Raw genomic sequence first — 26,363 nt, forward strand, 5'->3', positions numbered from 1 at the left:
CCCATGGCAGGGGGCTTGGAACTAGATGACCTTTGAAGTCCCTTCCAGAGGTGAACATTCTATGATTCTGTGAAGTGCTGGGGAAAACTCGCGGGCGGTGGTCAGCAGCGGCACAGCAGCAGCAGGCTGCGCTGCCGCTAGGTGGCGCCACAACGCCCCACCCTGCGCGCACGGCGGCGGGGGAAGAGGGCGGTGGTGCAGCGGGGCATGCGCAGTGGGTACGCCTCGCCCGGGCCGGTCGCCTCCGCCTCTTGCTTGCGCTGCCGCTCTCCCTCCCCCTCACGGCGGCGGGGCCGCCACCACAGCCAGCGGGAGGAGGAGGAGGAGGAGGAGGTGGAGGAAGGGAGAGGAGCAGCAGGTCCGGCCGCTGTCTTGGATACCCCCAGCGGCGAGGCGGGCGAGGGGAAAGATGGCGACGCTAGGAAGCGAGTCGCATCCCTTCCCCGCCGTTGCTCTGGCGGCGGCAACTGCCGGAGTGGGCGGCGGCGGCGGCGGCAGCGGGTCGCTGGGTTTGCAGGCACCGCTGAAACGCGGTCTGGAGCGGGCGTTGGAGGAGGCAGCGCACTCCGGGGAGCTCAACCTGAGCGGCAGGAACCTGAAGGAGTTCCCGCGTAGCGCCGCCACCCTCAGCCACGACCTTTCCGATACGGTGCGGGCAGGTGAGGCCGGGCGAGAAAGCGGGGGCCCGGAAGGGAGGGAGCGGGGCGGCCGGCGCCGGTATCTGCCTGAAGAGGCGGGAGGGGGGAAAGTGGATCTCCTAGCCATTTAATCCCGGGGACCCACCTTCCCGCCCCCCTCCTCCCGCCCTCTGTCATCCTAGTGCCCTACAACCTCCCCTGGAGGTTTTATTCATGCTTTTTAGTCAGTCCCTGTGGCACGAAGCATTCGCCCTCCCTTTTATTCAGCCGCTGTGGCATGAGGCGTTCGCCCTCTCCTGCGCCCGTCCCCACACGGAAACCGAGCCCTCTCCTAGCTCTCCGTGTACCCTGTGCTTTCTGTTCTCCCCGCCGCCTTGGTGCATGAGGTAGGTGTTTGTTCCCATATGGCTGGATCGCTGCGCACCCTCCTCCCCCCCGCTCCCGCATTTGGCGAGGCAGAGCTGGCTCTCCCGTGGCACACTGAGGGAGTTTGTGTGTGGGATACTTGCTCGCACCTGTCTCTGGGGAATGTGCCTCTCTGTGCCACCCTTCCCTGACCGCTGCGGCTTGACGTGGCAGGCAGCCCACCTTTGAATGGGTTTCATGAGGAATGCGTAGTTGCTTGCCAGGTTGGATACCTGCTCCTTCCGTCCCACTGCATGTAGGTGCGCCCACCTGGTATGGAGGGGTTGTGCGACTGGCTGTAACCACATTAGGGCACTCATGTGACAGGTTGGACTTGATGATCTTTGAGGGCTTTTCCAGCGTTATTGATTCTGTGATTCTATGTGCCGCTGAGCATTTCACCTGCCACAGATGGAGACGTGTCCGTAGAAACACTTGGCTCTCCAGCTACCCCAGAAAGCATGCTGCCTTTCACAGATGCCACTTGTCTGACACAGGAGTTGACACCCACCCTTCTACCTTGTAGCCTTAGTTCCAGCTTGGTATGCAATGCTGTTTTCCAAGGTGAACGTGGAGAGAAATCCTTGTCTTCACAGGCACTGTATGTGTTCTACAGTGGGGGACACCACCATTACATAAATCTGCAGAGGGGACAGGCCTGACAGCCCTGCAGGCAAGAGTTGGTGGAGGGAGGTGTATCCACTTTCCATTTACTAGTCTGCTTTTCCCTTGCTCTCACATGCTCCTTCGAACATGAAATAAGACACACTTGTTTCTCACCTTAGGCGGCGGACTCCTACAAAAGGTCATGTCTGTTTTACTGCCCCTGTTTGTGCCAGATGTCGGAACCTGGCATGTTCTTTACATAGTGTCTCTAAGTAGAACAGTACAAACCCACACTGCAAGAATATATTAGTGTATTCCTAAGATCCTCAGTGTGCTGCCTCCGCATGCCCTTTTGTGTCCCCGTTCGCCTGCTGAAGATAGTTGTGTTGTAACAGCAAAGAAGCAGACATGCAGTCACTTGTTCTTGTCTCACAAAACAGCAGGTGCTATACCTGCATGCAAACTTGTGATAACATGAACCTATATTCTCAATTACTCCTGCACATGAGGGCATTTATGCCATTTTGTATGTGCAGACATGTGCTGACTGCATACATGATCAGAGGGCTGGAGCAACTCTCCTATGAGGACAGACTGAAGGAGTTGGGGCTGTTCAGTCTGGAGAAGAGCAGGCTCTGAAGTGACCTAATTGTAGCCTTCCAGTATCTGAAGGGGGCTACAAGAAGGCTGGGGAGGGACTTTTCAGGATGTCAGGTAGTGCTAGGACTAGGGGGAATGGAATGAAGCTGGAGGTGGGGAGATTGAGGCTGGAGGTGAGGAGGAAGTTCTTCCCCATGAGAGTGGTGAAGCCCTGGAATGGGTTGTCCAGGGAGGTGGTTGAGGCCCCATCCCTGGAGGTGTTTAAGCCCAGGCTGGATGAGGCTCTGGCCAGCCTGATGTAGTGTGGGGTGTCCCTGCCCATGGCAGGGGGGTTGGAACTAGCTGATCCTTGTGGTCTCTTCCAACCCTGACTGATACTATGATAGTTAAATCTGTGCCAGCCACCAGAAGAAATGCTTTAGATGTGTAGTAGGTGTCATATGTAGTTGTTACTTAGCTTTGTCACTTGTTTGCTGCTGCTGAATGGGTTTCACTGTGATCATATGAACACCTACATCATTGTAAGAATAAAAGAGAAATATGAAGGAGACTTGATGAATGAAACTACCATGAGCTGGTAGCAGGAATTGCCATGCTAAACCAGCAGCAGATGTGATAGTGAAAGGGATAAGGGATACAGTGGAACTGTATGCAGTTAGAAAAATGATTTGCAGCTTGTTTCCCCAAGCAAAATCATAGAACCATAGAATCAATAAGGTTGGAAAAGACCTCAAAATCTTTTGTTGCTTTCTTTTTTTTTAACTGTTGAAGACATGCTCTGTCTGATAAGTGGTTTGGAAACCCAGAAAGTTACCTTGTTTGGCTTGACTTAATATTGATCCAAACTGTTAGTTGTGATTATGTGTTAGTATTTCTGCATTATGTAACTATGTTTTGTACAAGCATGAGCTGTCTCTCATGTATGTAGGTACTACTGTGTCCAGTTCTGGGCTCCTCAGTTTAGGAAGGAGGTTGACTTGCTGGAGCATGTCCAGAGAAGGGCAACAAAGTTGGTAAGGGGCTTGGAACACAAACCCTGTGAGGAGAGGCTGAGGGAGCTGGGGTTGCTTAGCCTGGAGAAGAGGAGGCTCAGGGGTGACCTTATTGCTCTCCACAACTACCTTAAGGGGGGTTGAGACAGGCAGAGGTTGATCTCTTCTCCCAGGCAACCAGCACCAGAACAAGAGGACACAGTCTCAAGCTGTGCCAGGGGAGGTTTAGAGTGGATGTTAGGAGGAAGTTTTACACAGAGAGAGTGATTGCCCATTGGAATGTGCTGCCCGGGAGGTGGTGGAGTCACCATCACTGGAGGTGTTCAGGAGGAGACTTGATTAGGGTGCTTGGTGCCATGGTTTAGTTGGTTGGGTGGTGTTGGATGGTAGGTTGGACATGATGATCTTGAAGGTCTGGTCTGGTCTAGTCTATGCTATGCTATTCTATGCTATGCTATTCTATGCTATGCTATTCTATGCTATGCTATTCTATGCTATGCTATTCTATGCTATGCTATTCTATGCTATGCTATTCTATGCTATGCTATTCTATGCTATGCTATTCTATGCTATGCTATTCTATGCTATGCTATTCTATGCTATGCTATTCTATTCTATTTGCTTGTTACATGCTTAAGTTCCATGCTAAAATCTTCTGTTCAGAGGAGAGCTTGGGGAAAAAAAAAGGTAATCTTTGCCTTCAAGTGTTAATGTGCTTTTGTCAAAGTTCACACAGAAGACATTCAGTGTGAAAGTTAATGTAGAGTGAGAGTTTAGTTTTTGTTTTGCTTGGTATAAACAGTGGTGTAGAGCAGCTTATGTCTTAGTGTAGTAACAGCAGTAGCAGCAGCAGCCTGTTTTTCATTGTCTCCTTTTAGAAGACCCATGTCTTGGTCTACACTTACTTTATATTTTGGTTTGTAAGTGTGTCATAACTGTTTAATGGGAATTGTTTGACTGGTGAATTGAGTCCTGTGTTGATGTATTTCCTGAAGATCTGTGTTCCTGTCCACTTGTTACATTACATAAGTAGAATATATAAACAGAAGACATGCTTGGCTTACACCCAGAGCTCTTGGGGCAAACTCTTGATGGGAATTTTCTCTCTTGCTTCCTCTCCATAAATGTTCATGGCATTAGAACAGTACTTTCTTTCTGCTTCTTGGAATATGTCCTTGCACTTTCACTTTTGGATTTGATGTGTTTCTGAAGCCCTGGATCTTTGATGTTTGGGGTAAGGGTAGCCTTACAATTGTAAAGCTTTTTTGTTTTTTTGCTGACAGAGGCTAATCTCACTGAAACATTGAGCCAGTCCTTGATTTAGAGAAGGCTAGTTTGGAGATACAAGCTTGGAAATGTGAGGAGCTGAGCATTTCCAGAACACTGAAACTGTGCCTGCATCTTGACAGTGTTTTATCATTAGATACTGGCCATGTTTTTGGATTGAGAACATGCTCTGCAGCTCCTTTCAAACACAGCTTGCTTTCTGGAGAAGTTCTGAGTACCTTAAGTAGGTCTGAGGAAGACAGAAGTCTTAAACTTGACATTCTCTCTTCTCTCTATTAATTTTTTCCCTGAAGTTAAAAGTGAAATTTTACATAGAATAGAATTAACCAGGTTGGAAAAGACTTTTAAGATCATTGAGACCAACCTATCACCCAACACCATCTAATCAACTCAACCATGGCACCAAGTGCCTCATCCAGTCTCTTCTTAAACACCTCCAGGGATGGTGACTCCACCACCTCCCTGGGCAGCACATTCCAAAGGCCAATCTCTCTTTCTGGGAAGAACTTCTTCCTAACATCCAGACTGAACCTCCCCTGGTGCAGCTTGAGACTGTGTCCTCTTGTTCTGGTGCTGGTTGCCTGGGAGAAGAGACCAACCCCCACCTGGCTACAACCTCCCTTCAGGGAGTTGTAGAGAGCGAGGTCTCCTCTGAGCCTCCTCTTCACGAGGCTAAGCAACCCCAGCTCCCTCAGCCTCTCCTCACAGGCCTTGTTAAACTTTACATTCTCTCTTCTCTCTATTCATTTTCCCCCTGAGTTAAAAGTGAATTTTTATATAGTAAGGGATGTACCTTGATGGTCTTTAATAGCTGGAACTGCCTTGTTTGACTTTTCAAGTCCTTATTGCAGCTACATTCCATAGTAACTGTAGCAGCTTAACTATACCTGTCACTTTTGTGCAGTTTATGTGACTTTTCTTTGCACTGACAACATCTTGCTTGTAGAGATGTGATAGGCCATTTCTTCTCCAGTCTTTGGAAGCTCTGCTGAAGAGCTGAGTGGCCTGAGCAGATGAACTTTCAGGCGGTAGCTTGGCGCAGAAGGGAGTTTACATGGTGCAGTACTGTTAGAAGGAGAGGCTTCTACACAAAACCTCTTGAGTTTAGTCAGATGTTTTAAACCACATCAGTGTCAATGCATTGCAAAAACGGTTTCAAAAATAATAAATGCTATTCTTATCACTTTTATTACAGGCTGGGTTATGCAGAAGACAGCGGCACAGTAATCACATAGTTCTTAGGTAATAGTATGCAATTATATTCCTCAAAACCACAGGGAATGCTGGAAGCATGTTCCTTTATAGAAGGAGAAGAAAAAGCCCCAGAGCTGTTACTTAAATTTGTTACCATGGCTGCCTGTATTGCTTCAACCCCTTTCTGTAGGCTTTGGCTCTATTTCTGAAGACAAATCCTCTGAACCTTCTCTGGGCAGCACCTGTTTCGTACATTTCTACTATGTGAGCTAGGCATATGTGGAAGGATTACTTGCTGCTGCTTATGATGATGTGGGAGAGAGGCAGATGCATTTTTTCAGTCAGGTGTTAGATTGAAAATAAATACCAACTGAAGTATTTGAATGCTGGCTTGGACAGTATGAAATGCTGGAAAGAATATACAGCTTTTTTTGTGCTCAAGTTCTGGACTACTAGACAAAAGAACTCCTACCAGCAGTTTAAAAACCAGAAACTTTTAAAGGGACTGTGCTCCCTGGACAGTTCAGTTGACATCTTAGCCTGCATGACAGCATCTTTGAATAGAATAGAATTAACCAGGTTGGAAAAGACCTTTGAGATCATCAAGTTGTTCAGAGTGTGTAACTAAGGATTTGTCTTCAGGATGGCCCTTAACTCACAGTAGCACCTTGTGACAGTTTAGAGTTAAACCATCACACACCTTGAGTACTCTGTCCAGTTCTGGGCCCCTCAGTTTAAGAAGGACATGGAGACACTTGAATGTGTCCAGAGAAGGGCAATGAGGCTGGGGAGAGGCCTGGAGCACAAGCCTTACAAAGAGAGGCTGAGGGAGCTGGGGTTGCTTAGCCTGGAGAAGAGGAGGCTCAGGGGAGACCTTCTTGCTCTCTACAACTACCTGAAGGGAGGTTGTAGCCAGGTGGGGGGTAGTCTCTTCTCCCAGGCAACCAGCACCAGAACAAGAGGACACAGTCTCAAGCTGCAGCAGGGGAAGTTTAGGCTCGAGGTAAGGAGCAAGCTCTTCACTGAGAGATTCGTTTGCCATTGGAATGTGCTGCCCAGGGAGGTGGTGGAGTCGCCGTCCCTGGAGGTGTTCAAGAGAGGATTGGATGTGGCACTTGGTGCCATGGTTTAGTCCTGAGGTCTGTGGTGACAGGTTGGCATTGATGATCTTTGAGGTCTCTTCCAACCTTGGTGATTCTGTGAATTCTTATTTCCTTTTCTTTCCTTATTTTTTTCAATAAGCAACAATATATATTAGAGTGCCATAATGAATTCTCCCTGACTTGCTCCAAGTCCTTTACTAATGCAGCTTTTCCTTGACTTCTGGAAATTCTCCTGATTCTAGCAGCAGATGTACAGTTGGTTCCACTTACTATAAATGCAAGTTGTATTGAGAAGGATGTCACAGATGCAGACTAGTTTGTGCTGCTGCATGCCTTTGTGAACCAGAGATGACCACCAAATGGACTGTTCTTTAGAATTGGGTTATTACTTGATCACAGGGGAAGAAGGGAGATTTGGTAATGCCCCTCTCATTTTATGAATTCTCTTTGATAATTACTGCTTTGACTAATTATAATTCATCTCAATATTTTTTTATTATGTTGTGGCTTCTTGAGAACCTTTTGTCTTGCTCATTTTATCCAAACTCACATCATTAAAAAGAACATCTTTAATTATAAATCTAATAACCAAACAACAAAAAGACCCCCCCAAAAACCCACCCCAGACCCCCAAACAAAGCTGTTTATTCTCTCTGTTCAACAGTCAGTCCTTTCCTACAGCCTTCCTGTGTTTACTTTCTAACCTTTCTTATTCTTAACACAAATAATATCCTAAGTGTATGGAGGAGAGGGAGGGAGGAGGAAGTATGTTTGTTTATTCTCCCAAGGGAATTAAATGTTGCCCTGCAGTCAAACTTAAGGGATGTAACTCTTTTTGAGATTACTCTGTAATGTGTCTTTATGTCAAGGCTGGGAAAAAAAGGATGCATCTTCTTTGTATTCACTAGTATGCATCCAACAGTATCAATGCAATTTTGGGCTGTAACTTCATAGTGGGGTTTCTCTGGGCATCTCCGTTAGCATTCTGTTGTTATTTATTCTTTCTATCTGATAATGCTTTGTGGAAGAGCTTTATAACATTAAATGACTTTTTAGAAGCATAGATGTGCTTAGGAGCTTCTAACCACAGAACAGTCTTGAAAGTCCTTAGGTCCTTTTTCTCCTTCCCTTTTTTCTTGCATCATATAAACATAAAGGCTATTGACTCCTGTTGAAAAGTCTGTTGGTTCTTTTGCTTGACAGTCTAGTCAATTGTGCTCTTGAAAGTTACCTCTTTTGTCTGGAGATTTATTCCTCCATAGCTGAAATCTAGTCAGTGACTTTGAAGGTGCTGCCAGGCTGCTTGTGCCACAAAATAAAGTGAAGTAGCTCAGAAGGCTTTTTGTTGCATGAAACAAATGGAGTACTCGAGTATGGGTCCATGTCCCAGTGGAGGCCAGGGACAAGTAGAGTCCCTCAGGGATCAGTCCTGGGACCAGGCTTGGTCAACATCTTTGTGGGTGCCATGGACAGTGGCATTGAGTGCACCCTCAGCAAGTTTGCTGAGGACACCAAGCTGTGTGGGGCAGCAGACAGCTGGAGGGAAGGGAGGCCATCCAGAGGGACCTGGGCAGGCTGGAGAGGTGGGCACAAGCCAACCTCAGGAAGTTCAACAAGAGCAAGTGCAGGGTCCTGCAGCTGGGTGGAGGCAATCCCAGGCACAAATCCAGACTGGGCAGGGACTGGCTGGAAAGCAGCCCTGAGGAGAGAGCCTTGGGGGTGCTGGGGGAGGAGAAGCTCACCAGGAGCTCTCAGTGTGCACTTGCAGCCCGGAAAGCCAACCAGAGCCTGGGCTGCAGCAAGAGAAGTGTGGCCAGCAGGGCAAGGGAGGGGATTCTCCCCCTCTGCTCAGCTCTGCTGAGACCTCACCTGGAGTCCTGCCTCCAGTTCTGGAGCCCCTATTCCAAGAGGGATCTGGAGGTGCTGGAAGGTGTCCAGAGAAGGGCCAGGAGGATGAGCAGAGGGCTGGAGCACCTCTCCTGTGAGGACAGACTGAAGGAGTTGGGACTGTTCAGTCTGGAGAAGAGAAGGCTCCCAGGTGACCTCATTGTGGCCTTCCAGTACCTGAAGGGGGCTACAAGAAGGCTGGGGAGGGACTGCTCAGGATCTCAGGTAGTGATAGGACTAGGGGGAATGGAATGAAGCTGGAGGTGGGGAGGAAGTTCTTCCCCATGAGAGTGGTGAAGCTCTGGAATGGGTTGTCCAGGGAGGTGGTTGAGGCTCCATCCCTGGAGGTGTTTAAGCCCAGGCTGGATGAGGCTCTGGGCAGCCTGATGTAGTGTGGGGTGTCCCTGCCTATGGCAGGGGCTGGAACTAGATGATCCTTGTGGTCCCTTCCAACCCTAACTGATACTATGATACTAAGTACTTGGTTGCTATGTCACAATGTGGCTTGAGCAGATTCATGGCTTTCTACCACTGACTTGCTGTCTATGTGGACGTGTGTCCATCTCCTTCCCTTGTGTGTGTTTTGTGGGTGAGGTTTTTTTGTCTGTTTATTTTGGGTTTGTTTGTTTGGGGTCTTTTTGTTTGCCTCTCCCCACCTTCCTTCCCCCCTTTTTTTCCCCTCCTCAAAACTAGTGCAAGGGTGAAAAGGTAGGAGAGGTGACAGCCTAGAAGTCACCTGAAACCTCTGAATTTGAGCAGGAGTAGGCCTTGCTGTTTATTGAATTTTTACTTTTAAAGCTGAGGGTGGCTGCTTTTAAAATAGCTCTACCAAGAACTGCCAAAGCCATGTTTGGCCATGCTGTGCACTTAAATGGATGAAAACTCATTACTGCTGTAGAAATGTTGTCACTTTGTGTGCCCTTGTCCCATCTACTTTGGAAAAGATGGGCATGGAGCTCCAAAAGTGCTGGTGTGGTAGTAAAGGTGCTGCAGGTTCCTTTTTGAATGCTTCTCATTGAACAGCTGTAGTTTAAGACACTTGTAAAACAGGAGAAATGGTGTGAGTCTTAATACAGTTGCTATACATAGAGTTTAGAAAACACTTAATGCTTTTGTGAGGGTAAGAGACTACAGTAGAATTAGCTATGACAAAGTAGAATGAATATTTGCCTAATAGAACTGTGACTTTGAAGAGGAAGGAGGCAAATGCCAGTGTAATACAGGTCTGAACAAGAAAATGAGTAGAAAGAAAATGCTACTTAAGGGTAGAATTGTCATACAAAGTGAATGGAAACTTATGAAGCACTGAGTGAAAACATATGAAGTGGTGAAAGGGAAAGGAAGGAAAGGATTATAAGCAGGGAGGTGAGCTGTCTGGTCTCAGCTGAGTGTGGTAGCTTGGGATACATTTCTGGTTTCTGAAACACTGAGGGGGAAAAATGGATTTTGTGAGCAGTTAGATTAATAATGAAAATTTTGTGGAGGGAGATAAACATGGAGAAAATGATTTGACTGTAGTATACATGATGTTTATGATTACAAATAATCATGTAAAAGGCATACTTTAGAAGGCTAACTCTTGAATTTAAGTTTTAGAAGCTTCCCATCTATTTGCCTGCAGAAGGAAAAGCTGATGGCATTTTTTGCTGCTTACGTCGTTGCAAGAGCAACCAGGAGGGAGGGCCTGATGGTTTGCATATCAGAATGACCATTCAAGGAGGGTTGAGTAACTTGGTAAGGCCACAGGCTATTCATTCTGCCTGCTGTGTTCTTGCTGGCTCTGTGAGTGAGATTTGTGAATGTTGCTTAGGCTGGTTTGATCCCTAAATCACAGTTCAAGTCAATCTGATTTAGATCATTTAAATGGCATTGCAGAAACCAGAGAGGTATCCTTAGGGTGTTGTGTCAGGACCAGAATGATGAAATTACCTTCTGCATTTATTGTTTTCCCATGTGTACAACTGAAAGTTGGAGGAAGTTCTTCCCCATGAGAGTGGTGAAGCCCTGGAATGGGTTGTCCAGGGAGGTGGTTGGGGCGCCATCCCTGGAGGTGTTTAAGCCCAGGCTGGATGAGGCTGTGGCCAGCCTGATGTAGTGTGGGGTGTCCCTGCCCATGGCAGGGGGGTTGGAACTAGGTGATCCTTGTGCTCCCTTCCAACCCTGTCTGATACTATGATACTAAGTGCCAGAAATGTTGCGACTGTGCAGATCACTGTCAGAAGTGGAAATGGGTGTTATGTCTCTGACTTCCAACCATTCTACTGACCATGTTTTGCAAGGCATAATGCACACACCAGAGTAGTTCTTTGGAAACTAAGCTAAGCTTCCAGAGGAAAAAATTACTTTCCACTAGATCTGTCCTTGTCCATGGAGTTCAGTTCTACAGTTCTGCTTCTCCCCAGCCTTTCCCCTAGAAGTGTCTTGCCTGGCCAGCTTGCCTTTTTCATAGTATCATAGAATCAGTCAGGGTTGGAAGGGACCACAAGGTTCATCCAGTTCCAACCCCCCTGCCATGGGCAGGGACACTCCACACTAGATCAGCCTGGCCAGAGCCTCACCCAGCCTGCTCTTAAGCACCTCCAGGGACAGCGCCCCAACCACCTCCCTGGACAACTTTGTTTCCTTGTATGGTGCAGAACACCATAATATCTGTAAGCCTCCTAACTATTTAAAAATAGAAGTAACAATAACAGTCTTTCATCCTTGTATCCCAGTCTGTAGGGGAAATACTTTTCAAGGAGAGGGGAAGGGGAAAAAAAAAGGCAAAACTTGTCAGCGAGGCGGTCTTGGCAGAGCCAGATGAGGGTTAGATTTGCATTCAATTTGGAGCCTGAGGTTGGCACTTCTGAAGCTGCATGAAATGTTTCATGTGCACTGAGCTTGTGGGAATTCTGACTTTTTAGTTAAATGCTTGCTGATAGCTTCATGAAGCCAAAAGGAGGTAGGTTTTCTGGGTGTGGTTGAAGCGGTTACTGGAAGTAGGTGAAGGTTTTGAATTGGCCTCTATGAGAAGCATTACAAGAAGGAAACAGCTGACCAGCATGTTAGCAGTAACCTGTGCTGCTGAATGGATAGGGATTCTGTGTTGGTTTTCTGGAGCTGGGTGATTCCTTGGTGCAAGGTGGATTGGTTGATGGGTTGGACACGATGATCTTGAAGGTCTCTTCCAACCTGGTCTGGTCTGGTCTATTCTATTCTATTCTGTAACAGGATACAGTCTCAAGCTGTGCCAGGGGAAGTTTAGGCTCAAGGTGAGGAGTAAGTTCTTCACTGAGAGAGTTGTTTGCCATTGGAATGTGCTGCCCAGGGAGGTGGTGGAGTCACCGTCCCTGGAGGTGTTCAAGAGGGGATTGGATGTGGCACTTGGTGCCATGGTTTAGTCATGGGGTCTGTGGTGACAGATTGGACTTGATGATCTTTGAGGTCTCTTCCAACCTTGGTGATTCTGTGATTGAGTTGCTCAAATGTGTCCAGAGAAGGGCAACAAAGCTGGGGAGGGGTTTGGAGCACAGCCCTGTGAGGAGATGCTGAGGGAGCTGGGGTTGCTTAGCCTGGAGAAGAGGAGGCTCAGGGGAGACCTTCTTGCTGTCTGCAACTACCTGAAGGGAGGTTGTAGCCAGGTGGGGGTTGGTCTCTTCTCCCGGGCAACCTGTAACAGGACAAGAGGACACAGTCTCAAGCTGTGCCAGGGGAGGTTTAGGCTGGAGATGAGGAAGAAATTCTTCCCACCAAGAGAGATTGGCCATTGGGATGTGCTGCCCAGGGAGGTGGTGGAGTCACCATCACTGGAGGTGTTTAAAAGCATGCTGGATGGGGCACTTGGTGCCATGGTTTAGTTGATTAGATGGTGTTGGGTGCTAGGTTGGACTCTACGATCTCGAAGGTCTTTTTCAACCTGGTTAGTTGTGTATTCTGAGATTGCCAATCCAAGATGAAAGGAAGCTTCCCATCAGTTAGGCGGGGCTGGGGGAAGATGCCCTGTTTAGTAAACAGCAGCTACGCTTGGTTAAAGGGAGAAGCTTGAACCCAGGTTTCCCATGCTTGTTCTGTGTTGTGTTGCTAGGGTTTATTTTTAAATGCTTTTTGGAGTTCATCTCAGTTCAAGAAAACTTTTAGCCTTCCACTGTGTACCATGCAGTTTCCCTACTCAGTAGTTTTGGCCTGCCATCCCTGTTCCAAGAGTTGAGTTTGTCTGGCCAAATGCCTGCTCTCTGCCTGCGTTTCATTTACCAGCCAGTTCAGATTCCTTTTGTTAGTGACTTGGGTTTTGACTCCCTTGTCCTGTCAATTGCAAGTTTTAGCAAAGGTGGCATTTTCCCCTGCTTAGCAATGATTTGAAGAAGGATGTATGATCTGGAGTTTGCTCGTGGGATACATCTGAAATGTTTTGCTTTCCATACTTTGTTTTAGTAAAGGTCTGTAAGTACTGTTACCTTGCTTGTATAAAACATCAACATACTTTGGCACTGCATATAGCTCTTGATGAGTTTTGTTAATCCTTCATGGGAAGTTGATTTTGTTTGTTAGTCAAAAGGTGAAGAAACTAATACAGTGTTATACCCAATTATAGCTGAATCGTGGAGGTTTCACTCAATTACCTGAGCTTTCAGATCTGATGGAAAACTATCATCAGTTTGACAATGGGTAGGTTTCACCCACTATTTTTCTGTGATAGTTTAGGGGATGGGAGAGGTCATTGAGTCTGAGCATGCTTGTTTTCCTGTAAATAAAAGAAAATAAATTGGCACACTTCTTTCTCAGCTTTGGAAATGCCCTCCTTTTTCCCCCCCCCTTCCTCCTCCTTTTTACCCCCCCCCCTTCCTCCTCCTTTTTCCCCCCCCCTTCCTCCTCCTTTGTCCCCCCCCCTTCCTCCTCCTTTTTCCCCCCCCCGTCCTCCTCCTTTTTCCCCCCCCTTCCTCCTCCTTTTTCCCCCCCCCTTCCTCCTCCTTTTTCCCCCCCCCTCCTCCTCCTTTTTCCCCCCCCTTCCTCCTCCTTTTTTCCCCCCCCCTTCCTCCTCCTTTTCCCCCCCCTTCCTCCTCCTTTTTCCCCCCCCTTCCTCCTCCTTTTTCCCCCCCTTCCTCCTCCTTTTTCCCCCCCCTTCCTCCTCCTTTTTTCCCCCCCCTTCCTCCTCCTTTTTTCCCCCCCTTCCTCCTCCTTTTCCCCCCCCCTTCCTCCTCCTTTTTGCCCCCCCCCGTCCTCCTCCGTTTTGCCCACCCCTTCCTGCTCCTTTTTTCCCCCCCCGCCTCCTCCTTTTTCCCCCCCCCCTTCCTCCTCCTTTTTCCCCCCCCTTCCTCCTCCTTTCCCCCCCCCCTTCCTCCTCCTTTTTCCCCCCCCCTTCCTCCTCCTTTTCCCCCCCCCCTCCTCCCCCTATTTCCCCCCCCTTCCTCCTATGTATTCCCCCCCCCCCCTTCCTCCTCCTTTTTCCCCCCCCCCCTTCCTCCTCCTTTTCCCCCTCCCCGTCCTGCTCCTCTTCCCCCCCCCCTTCCTCCTCCTCTTCCCCCTCCCCTTCCTCCTCCTTTTTTCCCCCCCCTTCCTCCTCCTTTTTTCCCCCCCCTTCCTCCTCCTTTTTTCCCCCCCTTCCTCCTCCTTTTTTCCCCCCCCTTCCTCCTCCTTTTTTCCCCCCCCCTTCCTCCTCCTTTTTTCCCCCCCCTTCCTCCTCCTTTTTTCCCCCCCCTTCCTCCTCCTTTTTTCCCCCCCTTCCTCCTCCTTTTTTCCCCCCCCCTTCCTCCTCCTTTTTTCCCCCCCCCTTCCTCCTCCTTTTTTCCCCCCCCTTCCTCCTCCTTTTTTCCCCCCCCTTCCTCCTCCTTTTTTCCCCCCCCTTCCTCCTCCTTTTTTCCCCCCCCTTCCTCCTCCTTTTTTCCCCCCCCTTCCTCCTCCTTTTTTCCCCCCCCTTCCTCCTCCTTTTTTCCCCCCCCTTCCTCCTCCTTTTTTCCCCCCCCTTCCTCCTCCTTTTTTCCCCCCCCTTCCTCCTCCTTTTTTCCCCCCCCTTCCTCCTCCTTTTTTCCCCCCCCTTCCTCCTCCTTTTTTCCCCCCCCCTTCCTCCTCCTTTTTTCCCCCCCCTTCCTCCTCCTTTTTTCCCCCCCCTTCCTCCTCCTTTTTTCCCCCCCCTTCCTCCTCCTTTTTTCCCCCCCCTTCTCTGCTATGTTCAGGTGTGCTGTGTGTAACTTTGACATTTAGGCAGCCAGTTGGGAAATTCTAAAGGTAGAGAAAATAGTCTTTTCCATTTCTTGTATTTTGATTGATTTCAATGCTTCTTATATTGTTATGTTCAACCTTACTGTAATGACTTTAAGAGCCAATTTCTACTTCTAATTGGTTCGGGTGTAGACCTTGTTCCATGTTTCTGTTTAAAAGCTACCTTGCAAACTTTGTCCTTCTCAGTGAGTTATTTAACTTGTCAGTGATGATGCAGGTTGGTTTTACAGTTTGGAGTAACTGAGGAACAGAAATTCTGCATGGTTTAATCTCTATCTCAGAAGAGATTCAGGACAGAACTGTGAAAGGAATCCAGCTTTACTTCCCTGGCTTTTACATCCTGATCGAGACAACGGAAGATTTCCTTGAAGATGGAATGTTGAGGCATTTGAACCAAAGCTTTGTTCTGGGAAGACATTGGGATAGTAATAAAGCCTTAAACCTCGAAGCCTTCATTATGGTCTTAAGTCCTGGGAGTGATTTTTTATGCGCATTAGCACAATGCAGAAATGAAGAGCTCGCGATGTAGTAGCATCTGCCACAGAGGCATGATAGAATGGTTGAGAAATATTCAGTCTCTGAAAGAATGTCACTGCAGATTTGCAATCAGTTAAAAAGAAGGTAATCTGAAAGAATATTAACTGGAGACAAATAAAACCATCAGGATTTTTTAACAAGAAGTGCTGTGCTTCCTCTGTCAGTTTTTGTATCTTGGTACATTTGGCTTCCCAGAGAACTGAAAAGGTTATTTTTGGCCTAGTGCCCAAGGCTAAAAATGGCTTCTGGAATCTTAGCACTCAGTTTGGTGTTGAGCAGTTCTGTGTGGTAGTAACATAACTGCAGTAATTGGTAGCCTCACTGAAGCATTTTAGTTATGCACTTAAATGTTAAGCTGTGGGAGATGTGGCGATGTGGTCCTTCCAACAGCCAGTTTATCAGAACAATTTAAGCCATGTTTGTCTGTGAAGCCTGAAAAAGATGGACTTTTGTGTAAGTACTTGTTAAAGGGAAGTAAGAATGAGTGTAAGGTTTAGCCTCTACAGGAAAAAGTCCCAAAGTGAAGAAATAAATGATTGTTCTGCTGTGGGAATAGAAAAGCATGAGTATTGCATTTGAGATTCCTCACATGGAACGTGCCTGTGACATTTCCTTGGGTTTCTGCCACATCCAGCTGGCAGCCAGGCACTAGTGGTGTGCCCCAAGGATCAGTGCTGGGCCCCATGCTCTTCAACATCTTTATTGATGATCTGGATGAGGGCATTGAGTCCATCAGCAGTACATTTGCTGACGACACCAAGCTGGGGGCAGGAGTTGATCTGCTGGAGGGTAGAGAGGCTCTGCAGAGGGACCTCGACAGGCTGGGCAGATGGGCAGAGTCCAACGGCATGAGATTGAACACATCCAAGTGCCAGGTTCTGCACATTGGCCACAGCAACCCCATGCAGAGCTACAGGCTGGGGTCAGAGTGGCTGGAGAGCAGCCAGGCAGAGAGGGGCCTGGGGGTAGTGGTTGAGAGTAGGCTGAATATGAGCCTGCAGTGTGCCCAGGCAGCCAAGAGGGCCAATGGCATCCTGGTCTGCATCAGGAACAATGTGGCCAGCAGGAGCAGGGAGGTCATTCTGCCCCTGTACACTGCACTGGTTAGGCCACACCTTGAGTCCTGTGTCCAGTTCTGGGCCCCTCAGTTTAGGAAGGAGGTTGAGTTGCTGGAGTGTGTTCAGAGAAGGGCAACAAAGTTGGGGAGGGGTTTGGAGCACAGCCCTGTGAGGAGAGGCTGAGGGAGCTGGGGTTGCTTAGCCTGGAGAACAGGAGACTCAGGGGTGACCTTCTTGCTCTCTACAGCTACCTGAAGGGAGGTTGTAGACAGGCAGATGTTGGTCTCTTCTCCCAGACAACCAGCACCAGAACAAGAGGACACAGTCTCAAGCTGCACCAGGGGAGGTTTAGGCTGGAGGTTAGGAAGAAGTTCTACACAGAGAGAGTGACTGCCCATTGGAATGGGCTGCCCGAGGAGGTGGTGGAGTCACCATCATTGGAGGTGTTCAGGAAGAGACTTGATAGGGTGCTTGGTGCCATGGTTTAGTTGATTAGGTGGTGTTGGATGATAGGTTGGACTTGATGATCTTGAAGGTCTCTTCCAACCTGGTTTATTCTATTCTATTCTGGGGAGTAGAGCAGGAATTACCTTTAATAGTGTGAGGGGGAAAAAGAACAAAAGAGCCCCTCACTTCCCCTCTCCTCCACTTAAGATACAAATTTTCTTCCCTTGTCTTTAGGAAAATGACTTCACTTCTCCATGTTCTTGTTGCAGAAGGATAAAAATATGTGCAATGAGAAGATATTCTGCTTGTAATTTATTTACCTTGGGACAAAAAAAAACCCCAAAGAGGTTATATTTTGTGCTCATTCTCAGTGCATTTACATTATGTCAGGAAATACACTGAATGAATGATATGCACCAAAATGTTTCATCCGTTCTGCATTTTGCATGCTGCTTTTTCAGAAGCTTCTAAATCTTTCCTTGGTGCCTGCAATAGATGTAGCCTGGGGGCAGGTCAATCAAGATACCTGAAAGAACTCAGGACAAAGGGAAAAATAGACCTCTTTATTGGTAATTGTTGTAATTAAGTTATTAAATTAAGATGATATGAGTAGAACCACTGCATGTCTTCCCTGTGGAGCAGTATAATTAAATCCATGGGAAGCAGTGCTCCAAAAAGGAGTTTTTTGGGTTTGTTTTAGTAACAGAAGCTTTGTTTTAAAGAAATTTCTCTAATGCTTCAAGAATATTTAAGCACTTCTCTTGTTAGAATAGAATAGACCAGGTTGGAAGAGACCTTCAAGATCATTGTGTCCAACCTATCATCCAACACCACCTAATCAACTAACCCATGGCACCAAGCACCCTATCAAGTCTCCTCCTGAACACCTCCAGTGATGGTGACTCCACCACCTCCCCAGGCAGCACATTCCAATGGGCAATCACTCTCTCTGTGTAGAACTTCCTCCTAACCTCCAGCCTAAACCTCCCCTGGTGCAGCCTGAGACTGTGTCCTCTTTAGCAGATGTGTCTCAACTTATTTCATGCTCCTGTTTTCATGCTGGGGCTGGTGGCCTATGCTTGCAGCACAGAATAATTCATGTGCCTTAAAAGAGGCTTTTAAGTTGATGCAGTTTGACCCTTTGCCTGATACTGACCATAAATTTGAGTTCTTTGGATCTGGATCAGAAATGTATGGCTTGTATGTTCTGTGTTGATTTTAAAGCATGCCAGTGATAACAGTATGATGAATTGCACATTTCCTGTGGAAATAGATAAAATGACTGATGTGGTTTACCTGTCCCTGAGCAAAGCTTTCGACACTGTCCCACACCACATCCCGGTCTCCAAGCCAGTGACACAAGGGTTTGATGGGTGGAGCACTAGATGGATACAGAACTGGCTTGATGGCTGCACCCAAAGAGTGGCTGTCCATGGCTCCATGTCCCAGTGGAGGCCAGGGACAAGCAGAGCCCCTCAGGGATCAGTCCTGGGACCAGGCTTGGTCAACATCTTTGTGGGTGCCAGGGACAGTGGCATTGAGTGCAGCCTCAGCAAGTTTGCTGAGGACACCAAGCTGTGTGAGGCAGCAGACAGGCTGGAGGGAAGGGATGCCAACATCTTTCCTAAACTGAGGGGCCCAGAACTGGACACAGGACTCAAGGTGTGGCCTAACCAGTGCGATGTAAAGGGGCACAATGACTTCCCTGCTCCTGCTGGCCACACTCTTCCTGATGCAGACCAGGATGCTGTTGGCCTTCTTGGCTGCCTGGGCATACTGCAGGCTCATGTTCAGCCTACCATTGACCAGTACCCCCAGGTCCCTCTCTGCCTGGCTGCTCTCCAGCCACTCTGACCCCAGCCTGTAGCACTGCATGGGGTTGCTGTGGCCAATGTGCAGAACCTGGCACTTGGATGTGTTCAATCTCCTGCCCTTGGACTCTGCCCATCTGTCCAGCCTGTTGAGGTCCCTCTGCAGAGCCTCTCTACCCTCCAGCAGATCAACTCCTGCCCCCAGCTTGGTGTCATCTGCAGATTTACTGATGATGGACTCAATGCCTTCATCCAGGTCATCAATAAAGATATTGAACAGGATGGGGCCCAGCACTGATCCCTGGGGGATGCCACTGGTGCCTGGCTGCCAGCTGGCTGTGGCACCATTCACCACCACTCTCTGGGCTCAGCCCTCCAGCCAGTTCCTAACCCAGCTCAGAGTGCTGCTGTCCAAGCCAGGGGCTGACAGCTTGGCCAGGAGTTTGCTATGGGGAACGGTGTCAAAGGCCTTGCTGAGGTCCAGGCAGACTACATCCCCAGCCTGCCCCACATCCACCAGGCAGTCACCTGATCATAGAAGGAGATCAGGTTGGGTCAGGCAGGACCTGCCCTTCCTAAACCCATGCTGGCTGGGCCTGATCCCTTGGCCATCCTGTAAGTGCTGTGTGATTGCACTCAAGATGACCTGTTCCATAATCTTGCCTGACACTGAGGTCAGGCTGACAGGCCTGGAATTCCCTGGCTCTTCCAACCAACTTGTGCATGGGCACTACGCTGGCCAGCTTCCAGTCTTCTGGGACCTCTCCAACTCTCCTCTCCTTTCTTCAACTACTAGATCAGCTGACTCACTGAATGAGACATTCACTCTTCTGCAGTTGTTTATAAATGAATTTTGACTTTTGTCCTTAATAAACCAAGAACTTTGATTGATGAGGGGTAATTCCTGTTACTCCCATTTAAGATGCTGCTTGCATTTGTCCATCTAGCTTCCTGCTGCAAGGTACAGCCCTTCCAACTAGGGCAGCAAGACTAACTGGTGATGAAACTCATTCAGCAACTGCCTTGTGCGCTTCAAGGGAAGGGAGAATCAGCCAGAAAAATCTGCCAATTCTCCCTGGTTCTCAAATCTTTTATCCTTTCATCTTTGACTGAATGGGTGTGAAGCAATGCATGCTGCCCTGTTTGTGAAATCCAACCTAGAGATTCCAGCTGAGGCCTGGGACAGTTTGCTCATCCCATACAGAGATAGTTCTGTCACCAGCTACCAGCCTGGTCAGTTTCTTCTCCCAGGCAACCAGTTACACAACAAGAGGACACAGTCTCAAGCTGCTGCAGGGGAGGTTTAGCCTGATGTGAGAAAGAAGTTCTTCACAGAAAGAGTGATTGGCCTTTGGAGTGTGCTGCCCAGGGAGGTGGTGGAGTCACCATCACTGGGGGTGTTTAAGAAGCGACTGGATGAGGCACTTGGTGCCATGGTTTAGTTGATTAGATGGTGTTGGGGGAGAGGTTGGACTTGATGATCTATAAAGTCTTTTCCAACCTGGTTAATTGTGTGATTCTGTGTAAGTCTATGTGAAGGAATAGGATAAGTTCTGAATTGTGGTGTTGAGGAACTGTCAGATGACTGTACCTGCTGTCCCTCTTCTAGGGAGATGACCACAAACAGAGGAGGGGAGGGCAGAGCTGAGGCTGCTAATATCATGTATTTCTCTGGTGAGTGTTCCAATGGCTTGTGAGTCAGTACTGAAGGGAGGAACCTTTGCTGTTGTGCTGTGTAATAGGATTTCAGATCCTAAAACTTGTAGTTTCATGAAACCTCTTAGGTCTTTGACTTAGTTATGAACTCAACAGATGGACACAGCAATCTGTGAGGTACTTTGTGAATATTGTCAGTGGTGTATGCATGTCAGCTTATTTATCAATAGTTGCTATTGATGCACCCAACTTTCATGATCACAGAATCACAGAAAGTTAGGGGTTGGAAGGGAACTTGAAGGATCATGTAGTCTAACCCCCCTGCCAGATCAGGATCACCTAGAGTAGGTCACACAGGAGTGCTTCCAGGTGGGTTTTGAATGCCTCCAGAGAAGGAGACATTCAAAATTATAGCCATTTGGACTTCAGAGTTGGTGGGAGATTGTGGCTTTCATCACTCTAAGCTCACTTGTATCACTTCCCAAGAGGAAGGTTGCATTATTCTTTATTGTATTTTTAAGTTTTCATGTGACAGACTTAAATATGAGCACAGCTGTGGCTATCTGGTCCAGACCCTCATTTGCCTTTGGCCTTCCTGTTCCTTCTAGCACTGTTAATATCAATCACTTGCAGGCTTTGTATTCTTGGAGGGAAGTCTCAAAAATATTGGCTGATGCTGGGTTGGGAAGAAATAGATCTAAAACTTTCCTTGTATGACATGCTTGATGTCTTCCTTGAGGATATTTTTCAGCTGCTCTGAATAGATGTTGGATTAATGCTCTACAGTGGAATAAAAATTGTTGGTGTTCTGGTATGAACAAACCAAAAAGCCTCTTATGGTGGTCAGTATATTTATGTGACATTATAGAAGTGTCAGCAGTGTACAAACTTCAGGCTCTGATGGTGTTTTGGATAGAATAGAATTAACCAGGTTGGAAAAGACCTTTGAGATCATCAAGCCCAACACCATCCAATTAACTAAACCATGGCACTAAGCACCCCATCCAGTCTCTTGCTAAACACCTCCAGTGATGTTGACTCCACCACCTCCCTGGGCAGCACATGCCAATGGGCAATCTCTTTCTGTGAGGAATTTCTTCCTAACATCTAGCTTAAACCTCCCCTGGCACAGCTTGAGACTGTGTCCTCTTGTTGTGGTGCTGGTTGCCTGGGAGAAGAGACCAACCCCCACCTGGCTACAACCTCCCTTCAGGTAGTTGTAGACAGCAAGAAGGTCTCCCCTGAGTTTCCTCTTCTCCAGGCTAAGCAACCCCAGCTCCTCAGCCTCTCCTCACAGGGCTTGTGCTTGAGACCCCTCCCCAGCTTTGTTGCCCTTCTCTGCACACATTCAAGTGTCTCAATGTCCTTCTTAAACTGAGAGGCCCAGTACTGGCCACAGGACTCAAGGTGTGGCCCAACCAGTGCTGAGTCCAGGGGCACAATGACTTCCCTGCTCCTGCTGGCCACACTGTTCCTAATGCAGGCCAGGATGCCATTGGCCTTCTTGGCCACCTGGGCACACTGCTGGCTCATGTTCAGCCTACTCTCAACCACTACCCCCAGGTCCCTCTCTGCCTGGCTGCTCTCCAGCCACTCTGACCCCAGCCTGTAGCACTGCATGGGGTTGCTGTGGCCAGTGTGCAGAACCTGGCACTTAGATGTGTTCAATCTCCTGCCCTTGGACTCTGCCCATCTGCCCAGCCTGCTGAGGTCCCTCTACAGAGCCTCTCTACCCTCCAGCAGATCAACTCCTGCCCCCAGCTTGGTGTCCTGTGTTTTGTTTTCCAAGATATCAGTGTCCTATTTTTCCCCTTGCAATAATTTTACACTTGTCCCCTCTGCTTTTCTGGATGAACCTAAAAATGAAGGCGATTTCTGCTGTTAAGGTTTGAAATCAAAGACAGGAAAAGTTGCCTTTCAATTAAGAATCCCTTTTGGAGTATCCGTTCCAGAACGGAGTGCTCAACAGTTCTGTTTATAGAAACAGGATGTTTGGGCTTTGTGAAATGTGGATTTCTTGGGAACTCATTTTGAGAAAGTGTTTCTCTGCCTCCACCCTTGGTGGAATGCAGATGACATCAGATTGTGTTTTTTTGTATGTACTGGTGCTCCAGCTAGTACATAAAGACCAGCTTCAGAGGTATCAGTGACAGAAAAGGAATTGCATGGTAAGCAGTTGTAGGATTTAAGGTGAATTGCTGCTCATACCTAAGGAAATAAATGGAGTATAGAGTGGTTTGGGTTTTTACCTCTAGCATTTTAGTGATTCCATCTCACTGCAGTGTAGATCCCATTTCAGATAATTTTGTGAGCTTCCTGAACCCTGTGCCTTCAGTTGTCTAGTCATGAGGTCTGTGGAGACAGGTTGGACTGGATGATCCTTGGGGTCTCTTCCAACCTTAGTTATACTGTGATACTGTCTCTCTTGGGTGGCAAAGCTGTGTCATTGACCTCTTTTTGATCTCTTATCTGTGCTTTTCTGTTACTTGTGATAAGTTTGGGTCAGCTGGCATTTGATTTTAATGGTACCTTTTCCCTGTGGAAACTGTAGGGTCACTTCCCTGTGAGGAGAGGCTGAGGGAGCTGGGGTTGCTTAGCCTGGAGAAGAGGAGGCTCAGGGGAGACCTTCTTGCTCTCTACAACTACCTTAAGGGAGGTTGTAGACAGGCAGAGGTTGGTCTCTTCTCACAGGCAATCAGCACCAGAACAAGAGGACACAGTCTCAAGCTGCACCAGGGGAGGTTTAGGCTGGAGGTTAGGAAGAAATTCTACACAGAGTGATTGCCCATTGGAATGGGCTGCCTGGGGAGGTGGTGGAGTCACCATCATTGGAGGTGTTTAGGAGGAGACTTGATAGGGTGCTTGGTTGCATGGTTTAGTTGATTAGGTGGTTTTGGATGATAGGTTGGACACGATGATCTTGAAGGTCTCTTCCAACCTGGTTTATTCTATTCTATTCTAATTACCATTTCATAAACCCAGCTTCTTTCAACACAATATTTGTTTGTAAATAACCCCCATCCTCCCCAAGTAATAAAAACCTCCAAACACTGAAGCATATTTCATTTGGCTGAGACATTCCCAAGTATCTTTAATTCCCAGGTGTTCCTCTTGCTGTGAATTCCCAACATTTTCTTGGTGAAAGAATACTGAAGGTAATTACATTTTGCTTACAACCTTGCCTTGAATCTATGCAAAATGCAGTACTCAAACACTGCTTCTCTGATGACCTGTCAGTGTGGCCAGCAGGAGCAGGGAGGTCATTGTGCCCCTGGACTCAGCACTGGTTAGGCCACACCTTGAGTCCTGTGTCCAGTTCTGGGCCCCTCAGTTTAGGAAAGATGTTGAGTTGCTGGAAGGTGTCCAGAGAAGGGCAATGAGGCTGGGGAGGGGTTTGGAGCACAGCCCTGTGAGGAGAGGTTGAGGGAGCTGGGGTTGCTTAGCTTGGAGAAGAGGAGGCTCCCATCCTGGGCTGCATCAAGAGAAGCACAGCCAGCAGGTCAAGGGAGGTGATTCTCCCCCTCTAATCTGCCCTGGTGAGACCCCACCTGGAGTACTACATCCTGTTCTGGAACCACTATTAGAAGAAGGATCTGGATGTTCTGGAGTGTGTCCAGAGGAGGGCCACAAGGATGATCAGAGGACTTGAAGCACCTCACCTCACAGACTGAGGGAGTTGGGGCTGTTCAGTCTGGAGAAGAGAAGGCTCTGAGGAGACCTAATTGTGACCTTCCAGTATCTGAAGTGTGCTACATGAAAGCCAGGAGACACTTTTTAGGGTGTCAGTAATGATAAGACTAGGAGGAATGGGGAAAAAAAACAGAAATGGGCAGATTCAGATTGGATGTTAGGAAGGAGTTCTTCAGCATGTGGGTAGTGAGACCCTGGCAGAGGTTGCCCGGGGAGGTGTTGGAAGCCTCATGCCTGGAGGTTTTTAAGGCCAGGCTGGATGTGTCTCTGGGCAACCTGATGTAGTGTGAGGACTCCCTGCCTACGGCAGTGGGGTTGGAACTGGCTGATCCTTGAGGGCCCTTCCAACCCTAACAATTCTGTGATTCTATGACACTTTAAAAGAGAACATGATGGTCTTGTTTATTGTTTTTAAACCCTGCTCTGGGTACATTTGGACTTCTGTGTTTGGAAGATATTAGTGAGGAACTTGAAGTGAGGAACTTGAAGTGCTCAAAACTGCAATGCTTGGAATAGTAGGAGACAGAGATTTGTTTAGGTTGAGGTAGTGGGGTTTAGTTTTCTCTTTGAAGTTTTGCTGGTAACTGTGGAATGCCTGTGTTTAATGTTGCTAAGCTGTTCAAGTGGTATGGCAGTAAATTTGACTGGCTTGTCCTGTGTTAACTCCAGCAGGCAGCGAAGCTCCACGCCGCTCACTCAGTTCTCCATCAGGAGGGGGAGAAGAGAATTGGAAGGGTAAAAGTGTGAAAATTCACAAGTTGAGATAAAGACATTTTGATAGGCTTTCTGAATTTAGTTGGTTCAAAGGGATTTTGAGTATAACTTTGTCACTGTGGCTGTAGGAGTAGAGATGTCTGTGTACAATGTGACTTTGCACATTAGTGTATTATAGCTGGTTTTTGCTCACCAGCTGCTATGTATGGTCTTACATGTTATTCCTTGGTTTTAATGGGGACTGTCTTATGAAAATTGTTGTGCTGCATCAGCAGCAATGTGAGGAATAAAATATTATCAGAATTTGTTCTTATGTTTCATTACCTGAATATTAGAACCCTGGACTCAGCACTGGTTAGGCCACACCTTGAATCCTGTGTCCAGTTCTGGGCCCCTCAGTTCAGGAAAGATGTTGAGTTGCTGGAAGGTGTCCAGAGAAGGGCAACAAAGCTGGGGAGGGGTTTGGAGCACAGTATCGTAGTATCAGTCAGGGTTGGAAGGGACCACAAGGATCATCTAGTTCCAACCCCCCTGCCATGGGCAGGGACACCCCACACTAGATCAGGCTGGCCACAGCCTCATCCAGCCTGGGCTTAAACACCTCCAGGGACAGGGCCTCAACCACCTCCCTGGACAACCCATTCCAGGGCTTCACCACTCTCCTGGGGAAGAACTTCCTCCTCACCTCCAGCCTCAATCTCCCCACCTCCAGCTTCATTCCATTCCCCCTAGTCCTATCACTACCTGAGAGCCTGAGCAGTCCCTCCCCAGCCTTCTTGTAGCCCCCTTCAGATACTGGAAGGCCACAATGAGGTCACCTTGGAGCTTTCTCTTCTCCAGACTGAACAGCCCCAACTCCTTCAGTCTGTCCTCACAGGAGAGGTGCTCCAGCCCTCTGCTCATCCTCCTGGCCCTTCTCTGGACACCTTCCAGCACCTCCAGATCCCTCTTGGAATAGGGGCTCCAGAACTGGAGGCAGGACTCCAGGTGGGGTCTCAGCAGAGCTGAGCAGAGGGGGAGAATCCCCTCCCTTGCCCTGCTGGCCACACTTCTCTTGCTGCAGCCCAGGATCTGATTTGCTTTCCGGGCTGCAAGTGCACACTGAGAGCTCCTGGTGAGTTTCTCCTCCCCCAGCACCCCCAAGTCTCTCTCCTCAGGGCTGCTTTCCAGCCAGTCCCTGCCCAGCCTGGATTTGTGCCTGGGATTGCCTCCACCCAGCTGCAGGACCCTGCACTTGGTGTTGTTGAACCTCCTGAGGTTGGCTTGTGCCCACCTCTCCAGCCTGTCCAGGTCCCTCTGGATGGCCTCCCTTCCCTCCAGCCTGTCTGCTGCACCACACAGCTTGGTGTCCTCAGCAAACTTGCTGAGGGTGCACTCAATGCACTGTCCATGGCACCCACAAAGATGGTGACCAAGCCTGGTCCCAGGACTGATCCCTGAGGGACTCTGCTTGTCCCTGGCCTGCACTGGGACATGGAGCCATGGACAGCCACTCTTTGGGTGCAGCCATCAAGCCAGGTCTGTATCCATCTAGTGCTCCACC

At 48.3% G+C, this 26,363-nt stretch overlaps 1 protein-coding gene across 1 annotated transcript in view; it reads left to right on the forward strand.

Annotated features, from left to right (window-relative positions):
* The first annotated feature begins 308 nt into the window (after positions 1 to 308).
* LRCH1 (leucine rich repeats and calponin homology domain containing 1) overlaps positions 309 to 26,363 on the forward strand; it is a 126,512-nt gene continuing 100,457 nt past the window's right edge. Inside the window, exon 1 of the mRNA XM_054163112.1 lies at positions 309 to 659. Within this exon, the coding sequence (XP_054019087.1) occupies positions 410 to 659 (250 nt within the window). The 5' untranslated portion in view covers positions 309 to 409. The remainder of the gene's footprint in view (positions 660 to 26,363) is intronic.

Source organism: Dryobates pubescens, chromosome 7 (genome assembly GCF_014839835.1).
Source record: "Dryobates pubescens isolate bDryPub1 chromosome 7, bDryPub1.pri, whole genome shotgun sequence".
NCBI classification, from domain to species: domain Eukaryota; kingdom Metazoa; phylum Chordata; class Aves; order Piciformes; family Picidae; genus Dryobates; species Dryobates pubescens.